General features: G+C 38.4%; 1 protein-coding gene across 2 annotated transcripts; it reads right to left on the bottom strand.

Moving 5' to 3' along the window:
• Positions 1-143: 143 nt before the first annotated feature.
• LOC141348980 (poly(A) polymerase type 3-like) lies at positions 144-11,811 on the bottom strand. Of its 2 annotated transcripts, XM_073855684.1 has the most exons (10): positions 11,635-11,810; positions 10,533-10,703; positions 9,339-9,405; positions 9,179-9,260; positions 8,973-9,082; positions 8,836-8,889; positions 4,117-4,228; positions 3,937-4,026; positions 412-550; positions 144-299 (listed from the first exon to the last, which is right to left on the bottom strand). In XM_073855684.1, the coding sequence occupies exons 1-10, from the start codon at positions 11,640-11,642 to the stop codon at positions 194-196; spliced, it is 939 nt and encodes a 312-aa protein (XP_073711785.1). In that variant the 5' UTR covers positions 11,643-11,810; the 3' UTR covers positions 144-193. The 2 variants fall into 2 exon arrangements, with proteins under 2 accessions (XP_073711785.1, XP_055041955.2); XM_055185980.2 differs by lacking the exon at positions 144-299 and having other exon boundaries at positions 408-550; positions 11,635-11,811.
• Between the last annotated feature and the right edge of the window lie 1,003 nt (positions 11,812-12,814).

Genomic DNA, 12,814 nt, shown 5'->3' with positions numbered 1-12,814 from the left:
CATAAAAGCTGAACAATCAGGTTGTGACCTAATCCTTAGATCTTCGGTCAAGTTTGCTATTAAAATGTCAGTGTGAATGCTAAGCATACCGAGAACAAGTATTTTTTTGGTCCGGACCAAAAGAACCAAGAGGACCGAACTACAAGTGTGAACACAACTTTACTTGCATTAACATGTTTGGTTGAACTGATGTTTACCAGTAATCAAATAAATACATAAAAAGTACCCTTGGGTCCCAGACTGGGAGATTGAGATTGCAGTCTTCAGGCTGTTTCAGAAGAACTGGGTTTGGCCATTCCCTGTACAACGAGAGAGAGAGAGACTTGAATGAAAGTTGTAACACAAGTCTGACTTACTTGTCTGTAATATTAGATTGCTTTCAACCATACATGCTCAGTTCGAGACACCTACCACTTTGAGAAAACCAAGAAGAATTTATGGACCAAGGTGGAGGCCACAGCGTTGGGGTAAAGCTGACAGGTTCTTGCAACCAGCATGGCCCATGACACACCACCCAGAAAACCCAAGATATTTGAGTAGATATTGTGACCTGTAAGGGTTTCAAAGTGTCTGATGTGAGTACACAATTTACACAACTCCTACTATAAAAAACACAAAAACTTCCCTTCATGAGCCAAGGCCAAAAATGGTTAAAGGTGCAGTGTGTAATTTTTAAAAGGATCTCTTGACAGAAATGCAAAATAATATAAAAAACTATATTATCAGGGGTGTATAAAGACCTTTCGTAATGAACCATTATGTGTTTATTACCTTAGAATGAGACGTATTTATCTACATACATGAGGGTCCGCTTACATGGAAGTCGCCATTTTGTGCCGCCATGTTTCTACAGAAGCCCAAACATTTTTACTAGGTTGTCTCCGATGATGACATGGTTGTCTGGTGGCGGCTACCGTAGCTTCTTTATGTGTTTCAAAAACGAGAGGTGAGCAGTGGACTGAGCCGTTGGTTGTAATTGCCACCTCACCACTAGATGCCGCTAAATTTACACACTGCACCTTTAAGCGCCACAACAGTATGAAAGCCCAAAAAAGACATGGGCATGGCAAAACTGCAAGACAGCCTTGAGGGAAGCAGCTTTATAAATGCTCAGGTAGAACTGCCAGACATAGGTTTATTGAAATTGCAGAACATATCTCTGTAATATTATTTTGGTCAAAGCAGAAATGGTAACCACATGAAACGGCAGATTGATGCTTATGTTCAACTCATTGCATGTTATGATCAAATCATGATCAAATCATTGCATTTTCAGGAGTGAGTCTTGTGCCGTAAAGACACGGAACGAACATTTAGGGGATTCACTCCCGTATTTAAATGTTGTTGTCACTTTTAAAACTTTTAAGTGTGTAAGGGGTCCATATGCACTGAATAAAATAATAAACACAACACTTTTGTTTTTGCCTCCATTTTTCATGAGCTGAATTCAAAGATCTAAGACTTTTTCTATGTACACAAAAGGCCTATTTCCTTCAAATATTGTTCACAAATCTGTCTAAATCTGTGTTAGTGAGCACTTCTCCTCTGCTGAGATATTTCATCCACCTCACAGGTGTGGCAAATCAAGATGCTGATTAGACCGCATGATTATTGCACAGGTCTGCCTTAGGCTGGCCACAATAAAAGGCCACTGTACAAATATGCAGTTTTACTGTATTAGGGGGTCGAAACCATTTGCATCACACAGTGCAACACATCCCCTTTGTGTAGAGTTGATCAGGTGGTTTATTGTGCCCTGTGGAATGTTGGCCCACTCCTCTTCAATGGCTGTGGAAAGTTGCTGGATGCTGGCAGGAACTGGAACACACTGTCGTATACGATCCAGAGCATCCCAAACATGCTCAAAGGATGACATGTCTGGTGAGTATGCTGGCTATGCAAGAACTGGGATGTTTTCAGCTTACAGGAATTGTGTACAGATCCTTGCAACATGTGGCCATTAGGGGTGCACCGAAATTTCGGTCGCCGAAAATTTCGGCCGAAAATGGCATTATCGGTTTCGGGCCGAAATAAAAAATCCATCCGAAAATGTAAACCGAAAATGAATGTCAACCGCGCCCCTCCCATCTGTGCGCTAGCGCTTGGGTTTCACTCACGGTGATCAGTCGTCTCCCACCCCTCCCCTTCGTGCTCAAGCAGGTTTCACTCACGGTCGAGCTGTTTGCACGCGTCTGCAAAGATTAAGCATGTCTTGATGTGTAAACTTTAGAGAGAGTCGCACTAATGTGTCTCATACTGTAAACCATTAACATACATTTGGCGAATAAAGCAACGAAACACAACGTAACGTTTTTATGTGGAGCGACTGTTGCGCTGTTTGGGATTCACCCTTGGTCTCTGTATGTGCATGCATTTAAGTGCCCTCGGTAGTGCACATACGAGAGAAAAGCGTAAAAAAAAAAACGCGTTAAAGTGCCCTCGGTAGTGCACATTCGAGAGAAACGCGTAAAAAAAAAAAACAAGCAAACATAAAATCTCGCTGTTATTGACAGGGCACATATGAACAACATTATCTCCACAGTATTCTTTTTCTAATAAAAACATTTGTTTATGTCTTCAGTGTATGTATAGATTACAGTCAGATTAACCTACTTAAGTCTGTGTCATTAATGTTGATCAAACAACCCATGACAAAGAGACAAATAGCTCTAAAAAAATAATATATTTAATTTATTGTGTTATGGTTCATTTAATTTGATTTCTGTACCTAATGATAATTTCAGACCTTATTAATGTACAACTTTGTTCTCTTTTATAAATGTTTGCAATTGCTTTATTGTTTATGAGATTTTTCCCACTTTTTGCTGATCCGAAAAATAATCTGATCTGTGCCTCAAAAACTGTAATGTGATCCGAACTGTGAGTTTTTTTATCCGTCACACACCCCTAGTAAAGTTAGTACACAGTGATAGCCATGAATGCAATTGTACTAATAATTGGCATAATAATTTAATTCGGTGTTTCGGTTTCGGTTTTTCTGCCTTGGTTTCCTTTTATCGGTTTCGGCCAAGAATTTTCATTTCGGTGCATCCCTAGTGGCCATGCATTATTATGCTCCAACATAAGTGGATAAATGGCACAACAATGGATCTCAGGATCTCATCACATTCAAAATGGCATCAATAAAATGCACCTGTGTTCGTTGTCCATAACATACGCCTGCCCAAACCATAACCCCACCACCGCCACTCGATCCACAACGTTGACATCAGCAAATCGCTCACCCATACAACGCCATCTGCCCTGTGCAGTGAAATCTGGGATTCATCCGTGAAGAGAACACCTCTCCAAAGTGCCAGACACCATCGAATGTGAGCATTTGCCCACTCAAGTTGGTTACATCGAAAACTGCCATCAGGTTGAGACCCGATGAGGATGACAAACAAGCAGATGAGCTTTCCTGAGAAACTGACAGTTTGTGCAAAAATTCTTTGGTTACGCAGCAGCTGTCCGGGTGGCTGGTCTCAGACGATCTTGAAGGTAAAGATGCTGGATAGGAGGTCCTGGGCTGGTTTGGATACACGTGGTCTGCGGTTGTGAGACCGGTTGGATGCATGCTAAATTCTCTGATGTTAGCTACGATCCGTTTGTTTGAAAACAGTTCAAACATCAACAAAAAGTGACGTCACACAGATTCGCTTAGAGCGCCTTTAAGTTAAGCTTAAGAAAAATGGGGGCAAAAGCAAAAGTGTTGTGTTTATAATTTTGTTCAGTGTAAAACCTAGTCTCTGCTTGTTTGTTTAAAATTTGAAATGTCAATTTGTTTCCTTAACACATCTAATCTAAAAAAATGTGTGTTTTTAAGGTCATAGGTCACAGATCATTGAAGGTCATTGTGGGTCAGGTTTGTTTTCACACTGTGAGATATCTCACTAACAGAATACAATAAGAAGTTGACAAAAGATGACTACTCACGTTTAGCCCACAATTTGATGGCTCTGAGAGTCAGTCGGAAGTTTTCTATGTTGGGCACCAGATGAAGAATCTCATCCGTCACTCTGCAACCTAAACAAAGCATAAGCATATATAACGCTAACATCATGATAAGAAAACTAAAGAAGCAAACAAGACCCATTGATTTATATGGTCAATTACCGTTCAAACTTCGGATGCAGCGAATGTCCAGGTTCTTTAATAAGCCATCATCTCGCAAATCCAGGTTTTCTGGAATGGTCTGCAGCGCCAGTCGGGCAAACAGTATGTCAATCTGCCACACACATAACAATAAATTTAAGATTGCCTGATATGGGGGATTTAATGGCCGATGACGATACCAATGCAACCTGGCCGACTGACTGAAATAAAACCGATATAACAAAAATGTAATTATAGTAAATGACTGAAAAACAAACAGAAAATTGATGATACTAAATAAACATTTGTTATGTATATTTACAAATATACCTTTTTAGGCACTTGAAAAATATTTACAAAACATGTACTGTAGATCTGACACCTTACGGTAATGTATGAATAAGACTTTGCTGCACACCAATGTGTTGCTGTGTAACAAAGTCACGCTAAAAAGTGAATTATGACTTTGGCTTTACATCTGCAGGGTGACCATATTTTTTGCAGGTGCGACTTTTTGTTAAAAAAGTCACACTGGTGCCACTTGCAAAACTGATTAGTACACATTTTTATTTTCAGGGCATTAACGGTAACGTGTACATTCTTCAAACTTTAAACGAAATCATTAAGCTCCACAATAAGAGTACAAAGCATATAAGTTTCATATGACATGATAAACAGCCTCTCTTGATGCAAATAAGATAAGCGAAGAAGCCAGATGCCGTTCACAAGTTCAAGGGCCGAGATACTTCAAAAGACTTTATTCATACCAGCCAGGCTACTCAAAACGACAACACATTACCGTATTTTCCGGACTATTTTTTTTCATATTTTTGCTGGTGCTGCGTTTTATTCTCAGGAGTCAGTATGAATTAATTTTGACATTTATGAGGCAAGAGACAACATTACCGTTTACAGAGTCCGCTATATGATGCTCCAGTATTTATGCAATTCAGTGAATTCAGTGATGTTGAATGACGAGTCCGTGAACTTGATCCTCGGTGGCTTGTTCGGTTAATTTATCCCCTTCAGCCTTCCAGGTATGTTCTGTATGCTATTGTGTATCGTGTAAATCAGGGATTCCCAAAGTGTGGTACGCGCACCCCCAGGGGTACGTGAGCTGCCACCAGGGGGTGCGCGAGAGGAAAAACGTAATGGCGGCCTGTTTCTTTAAGTGGGATTTTTCCATACAATTAATAAATAAAAAAATGAACAGTAAAAATTTCCTTTGTAGCTAATCACTTTTATTTTAAATAAAAAACTATAATTTATTAGTTTTTGATAAAAACATAAAAGACAGCTGCTGTCTTTTTTAAAGCACTGCTCTTCTGTTATGCACTGCAGCCCCTATATGCGTGTCAACTCGTTTCATTTATTTCATATATATTATAAATATGCTTAACTGGCTGAAATCAGGGAAACTGTCAAGTGTGGGACGTCTTATGATAAAGTTGTTAGTCACGAAGGAGGAGAGAGACTTTTTTCATGGCAAAAATAAAAATAATGAAATGGGACGAGACATGAGCGCGTCTAATGCACAGGATACACGAGCAATGTGTTTTCATGCATGGTAAAGAGACCGCCAATATAATAAAATACATAAATACTTACAAAGACACCGTAGAGAACTTATTAAAAGCTTTCATTTAATTTTGTTTGAAACTTGAGCTGTTATAATGAATCTGCAAACTGTTATACACCTTTTGTGCGAACAGTAAAGGCTTTGTGAATGTTTTTGATGGGTCTGCACGTGACGCACACATCTTGAGGGAGAGCACACAGGTAAACATGAGGAAAGCTCTCATATATGTATTAGCTGACGGCAGTAAGTGTACGTTTTTTACCATAGTAAGCTCGAATGGCGTCTAAATATCACAGTGGCTAAACGCATACACGGTGCGCACATCATCTACGCTGAGCATAGCTGCGTCTGGTCGTAGTTTCAGGTGGTGCAACAGGCGTACATATTTTTCACAATGTCGGACGTAGCTAAGCCCGACATAGGACTTTACACCCAACTTCTTAACGTCTGGCTGGTGCAACCGGCCCCTGGTTATTTGCGCATGATTAAACATGAGTCTTTATGGCGAGAAAACAACGTTTTTTTGCGGGGGGTTTTAAAGTGGGGATTGGGGGTGCCCCAACCTGGTTGGAATATGGAAGGGGGTGCGCAGGCAAAAAAGTTTGGGAACCCCTGGTGTAAATAACTGATAATGTTACGATTACGTACGAACATCTATTCAGCCTTCTGTTCTGTGTGCTATTGTTTAGTTGAATAACTTGCTTCTCCAGATGAAATGTGTGTTCTTCAGCGCGGATTTTGTGAAATTATTTTATAAATAAATGACACATATAGTCTTCTGCGACTTGTATATGTTATTTTGCATTTTTGATTGGTGCGACTTATGGCGCTTTTCCATTGCATAGTACCCCACGGTTTGGTTTAGTTTGGGTCGGGTCAGCTTACTTTTGGGAGCTTTTCCATTGGGATCACTTCTTAGTACCCGATACTTTTTTTCGTACCACCTCGGTTGGGGTTCCAAGCGACCCGAGCTGATACCAAATGTGACGCGTAAACACTGTAGATCACTGATTGGTCTGACGCCACGTGTGTTTGAACAGAAACTGTCATGTGATACAGATGTAGTTATAAACGCGATGTGCAAACATCTGTTTGTGGTGGCCAATTTTAATTTTGTGGCGGACTGATAAATAAATTAATGTATGGGAATGTACAAGGACGCTCTCACTTGTATGATGTCACAGCCGTATGCAGCGCAAATATAACGACACGCCTATAATCCCTCCCGCTGCGAAGTGATACTAAACTCAATGGAAAAGCTAACCACGCCAAAGTGAGGTGAGCTGACCCGACCCAAACTAAACTAAACCGTGGGGTACTATGCAATGGAAAAGCGCCATTATACTCCGGTGCGACTTATAGACCTTTTGCGTGTTTGCAAACAGAGATGACGTTTTTTGTGGGCGGAGCCCAACTGGTGGCAGAAAGTGACCGCTCTGCAATAGCAATGTGAAGTGTTTTAGCGTTAAATTGTGATTTTTAAGGATCCGGTGTTCTGTAGAAGTCTGTTTCCCCTATATTTCTCTTTAGTGTAATGTTTCTTATACATTTTCACCAAGTTACGTTTATTTTTGTATTAATTAAAAGTTTAAATGGCTTGGCTACTGATATGTGTGCATGTATGTAATGTATATGTATTGTGCTTTATTGGTAAATCAATTATTTTTACAGTATGAATCACTGACGTACTTATAAGAGCAATACTATCATGTATTCTGTATAATATCATTTATTAAATATTTCATCATTTCCTGTTTTCAATTTCTTATTTTTATCCTACGTGTTTGTTCTAAAACTATTATGTTTACAAACAAATTAATTTGTATAGGCCTGTTTATATATTATTAACACTTTACATCGTGTGTGCTATGTTTATATATTTATTAGTAAACACCATAATTTAGAACAAACAGGAAGAAGACATAGGCTAAGATATAAGGTAAAAAAAGTTATAGAAAACGAAAAAAATATGAAAACTTTAATAAATGGTAATATTATTGATATTATGAACTCATTCAAATATTTAATCTTTCTAAATAAATTATAAACGTAACGTGATGAAAACGCTATAAGAGACACATAGAGGGATCAGACTTCGACAGAACACCGGATATCTTCTCTAATTATTTTCTATTCTAATTATTAAAAGATTTTCAGTCTGTCCGGTTGAGGGCTTTTATTGCAACCATAAACACCTACGTTTATCTTCAAATGGTGTCTTCGACGACGGTATACTATAAAAATGAAGGTCATCTATTTTGGCATTCCTATTCTGACACTCAACAGCCCAACAAAACATTTTTTAGTGAGTTATCTTGTTCGTTTCACTCGTGTCTCATTCATTTCCTCTGTTTTTCTGCCACCACATTGCGCGCGTGACGTAACTGTGACGTTGACTCGCAAAAGGTCTATAGTCCGGAAGATACGGTAGCTCAAATTATTGGGTTCGTTGCAATCACAATGAAAAGCAAGAATGCCTATGAACCTGATTTGACCCAATTATCTTTAATGATTGATGGAGATTCAGATGCTCAATGTAACTAATCCATTTAAGACTATTGAAAACAAAGACTTAAGTCTAAAATACAAAGCTATATAATACAGCCTAACATTAGTATAGTTGACATGCGAATAAAATGATTACTTAATGAATGCAAACGACACCACATGAGCTCAATTTATTTGGTTTGTTGCGAACACAATGAAAAGCAAGAATGCTATATATTTTATGATTGACGGAGGCTGAGATGCATCAATGAAGGAGTGACATTTTTTTTGCACGACTGTGCAAAACTGCGTTGTTAAATTTTTACCAAGAGTCGCGTCACCCTATGCACAGCCTATGCATAGTTTATGACCTAGAACCTACGCACGACTATAAATTACACTTAAGGTGTAACGTGTTGCCATTTTTATTAAAACCACCCAACAGGATATTTATTTAATAATTTTTGTGTTGTAAAAAAGTCATACAAGCTTGGATTGTACTTCGGGGAGAACTTTTTGGGTGAATGGCAACTGATATCAGTTCATGTGTGTTTTTGGACCAACCACACATATATTCTGCAAAACACATCTTTTATGTTCCAAGAAAGAAAAAAATCACAAACTTGGCGCAAAAAGTATTAACTATTGCTATATAGACAAACGTTTAAAAATACCTCTATGCCATCAAAGGACAGCTTTATCACAGGAACAAATGCTTCCTCCACTGCCTAGAAAGCACAAATAAATATCCGTTGAAAAGCCAAATGGGTGAACAGCGTATATGAGCACATTACTGTAACACAACACATACCCTCAGGTCTTTGACTTCTTCATGCTCCTTTAATTTCTCATAAAAGGAAGAGAAGAAGTCTGATCTATCCACATGACGGGGAGCAACACAAAGAGCATCAATATCAGCACCTGTATAGACATTACAGACACAAAAAGTAAAAACAAAATTATGTGCATATATCCATCTCTCTGTCTCTCTATATATGCATGCATAGGATAACTTACCCTTAGTATGAACTCCAAGCCTGTAGGATCCGAACGTGAAGATTTTTCCACCGACATTATCAATTACTGACGATGGAATATTCTAGAAATATACAACACAAGTGAATATCTGATCATACGTTTCTGTATTTTTATCATTATTAAATCAACATAATCACACCTTAGCTTCACTGACTTCATGGATCCACACCCTAACCAGCGTATTTAACTTCCCAAGCACTAGGATTCTATGGGGGAGAAACACAACTTTAGACATCAATGTATTTTCAAAGCAAACTGGTCAAGCACTCAGCTAGGTCATTTCAACTTTACATTAGCCATGGTGTGTTTTGATTTGTTTATTTTTCGTGTGTGAAAGAACCCAGCAGTCAGACCTGCCATCATACATAACCCCATTCACACAGCACTTTGGTCCCAGAAAATGTCCATAAAAATGGCAGAGAGGCTTCTGTTTGAACACAAACATGTCCCTTAAATGTTCTGGGATGGCTTCCGTAGAGGACTTAGTAACATTTCCATAACATTCATGGAAAGCATTCTGTGTGAACAAGGAGCGTGCCGTAGTGAGGACGCGCGTGTCATCGCAACAAGAAGTTATGGTTAGGCTCTTTGACACAGGAATTTAAACGCAGATTAACATTCACGACGAGAAATGTTGGCAAACTGGACTGAAGTAGAAATCAGTAGAAATGAGGATACTTGCAAAGACGGGAATGACGCATATGTGTATGTAAAGCGGGAAAAATGCTCACGAGCTTAATGAGCAGCGGTTACGCGACTTGCGCGCTCCTGACAGACAGAAAAAGAGCAGCAGTTGCGCGTCTTGCACGCTCCTCACACAGAGAAAGAGCACACGCATATAGATCTTTTGTTTGTTTCAATGGCTTAAAATAACTTATTTTAAAAAGGCGGTGCTTAAATGCGTGTACAAACGTTACGTTCTCGTGACCACATGGACAAGAGCGTGACATGGGCGGGTAACCCCGATAGAAACAATATTCCAAAATCTCTACCGGTTGACAAATTTCTACCGCTTAATCATGTTTACCGGTTTATCGCCCACCCCTAGTGCCTGGTTTCTCAAGAGTAATCATGGATAATTAGCAAACTTCAGACGCTGTGAAAAAACTACCGAGTGCAGGACTTTAAATACGTCAAGTGTCTTTATGGGATCTTTACGGTATGTGTGTGAATGCAGACGCATATTCCAGAAAATCTTTGGCAGTGTGAATGAACCAAAAATCAAATGATCCCGGACAAATCACGGAAACATTTTCTGTGCATGTTCCGTAATCTATGTGTGAAAAGGGCTTGTGAAACATGCATGTGATTCATTGAAGTAAGAATCGTTTACCTCCGCTGGAGCTCCAGTTCTTCCTCAAAGACTCCGAAGGGTTGGAGCGTCTCCGTCAGCTTCCGGGTGAGCACAAGATCAGGCTCCTTTGGGGGTGCCAGACTGATGGGAGATGTGATCCCATAGTGCTTTGCAGTCTGTTGGACTGTCTGAACCTGACTGGTGATTGGACTGTGAAAAAACACAAATATCTACATAGGGACTCCATATTTAGGATAGGAACATTTCAAAAATTAAATATAACAACCAATATTAGTACATTGTCTTAACATTTTGTATTTATCTAAATTATAGTTATTACTACAGTACAATTTTCAAACCTTTGATCAAAGGAAAACACATTTTGTTTCATGTAAGATTTAGTCATCTATAACTTTTGGTTGATTAAAAATATGTTAGTGAGCAAGTACATACACATCAATGTTTTAAACAGTCTCTTTTCTTTACCCCGAAATAAAACGGGAAGCTTAAAACAATGATTTATCATTTGAGCTGTCCGGTACGATTTCATATCAGTCTGACTTCATTTGACGTCTACCCACGTGAAGAAAATAACTCTGGAAGCAACTTGTCATTTTGTGCTTATGTCTCACACGGACGTATTTTGCTGTCACTTGGCGGTGTGAGCATTTCTAAACTTTTCTTGCAATTACGGTCACGACGTTTTTAAAACGTTTGTATATGGACCATCGTCCTGCTTCTATCTGTCGCGCTTTGAACGCGTGTGTGAACGCCCCTTTATAAGGTATTAAGTATTAGCATTAACATTTAGATTACACCATAATATAAACAACTTATCTAACTTACATCTGTTAGTTAAAAAAAGCAAAATACACCGAATTAATGCGATTTAAATTGCATGTGTTTATACATATAACTGCTGTGCTTACCACAAACACGATCTCTATAGCGTCACCCGACAATGATTTTATCCCGCTACCAATGTCATAAATATATGTTTGCTGTACTTAAAATATGATCACTAATAAACTGAAGTGCCCTGTTCGTATGAATATGAGTCTGGACTGATTCGTGAGGTTAGGCCGCAGACCTGGCATTAACTCCAATCACATTTGTGTTTAAACTGCAGCGACATACTTACAAAGGCATTATGAAAACCTCCGGTTTATAAAAAGCAAAGTAGCATATTATATTCCGTCATTGTTTTCGTGCTTGCCGTGAAATGTTATGAAATCATTGAAGTTGTTTCTTTTGTTTGCACTAACATGGCGCTCCGGGTACACCAGCTGCCAATTGGGACCGGAAGTGACGCCATAACGCACGCCGTGTTGACGCATGAATCTTGTTTTTAAATTAAAAGTTATTTTAAAGGGACCGTTTCTTGATAAAGTCATTTAATTTTGTCACGTCGTTACTAGCTTTTGATGCATTCTTTATTTAATTATTTAACTACCTTTTTAAAGTGATGTGGCAAATTACTAAAACTTTGTTTTATAATATTGTGTTTTTTTAATACATTTTTTTTATCTGTGACCTCATTATTATTTTTTTAATCATGCACATTCATAATCTTAAATCAAAAACGCAAATCTCATCCCCTCCTCGAAACGATCTGCGAGGACGGGAGGACGCGAGTCCGGTTATATTGCAAAAGGAACAGCAGAGGTCGTCATTCAGTTTCACCAATACGTGCAGACCTGGCTATTCTTATTTTTATGTATTTTTACAATAAAACGAAATATATAAAATGCAAAATCCTGTTTGTTTTCGTTTTGAAAGAAGAAACCCAGTGATATCCAGTTAAAGTACAAAGGCAGTGATTTACTACAGTGTTAAGATTATATAGAAAATATATGTGATTAAGTTATAAAACTTAACGTTAACATCAGTTTAAACGATAGTAACTAGACTTCATATTCATAACAAAGATAAAAAAATAAAATAAATTGATGAGACCAAAAAAATGACAGATATATCCAAAGGGAATCCCTTATGAAAATTAATGGTTACTGTAGTATCTCCTTATCCGTTTACATACCCCGATAGTATTTATATATATATATATATAAAAATATGTATCTCTCTCAGGGGTTTTTCTCCTCCTAGGAGTTTTCCCTCTGGACTAGCCAGGAGGATTTTTCTCCTAGGTTTTTTTCCATCCCCTGGAGAGTCTGCCACCATTGGCTTAACTTAATACTTTACTGTATACGTTACATTATTACTACGCTCGCGTTTCTATGCTTTTTCCTACATCTATGTAAAGCTGCTTTGAAACAATTAACAACTGTGAAAAGCACTATATAAATAAAATTGAATTGAAT

This window comes from Misgurnus anguillicaudatus, chromosome 18 (genome assembly GCF_027580225.2).
Source record: "Misgurnus anguillicaudatus chromosome 18, ASM2758022v2, whole genome shotgun sequence".
NCBI classification, from domain to species: domain Eukaryota; kingdom Metazoa; phylum Chordata; class Actinopteri; order Cypriniformes; family Cobitidae; genus Misgurnus; species Misgurnus anguillicaudatus.
Note: the sequence above shows the minus strand (reverse complement) of the source record. Positions and strands in the feature narration are given on the sequence as shown.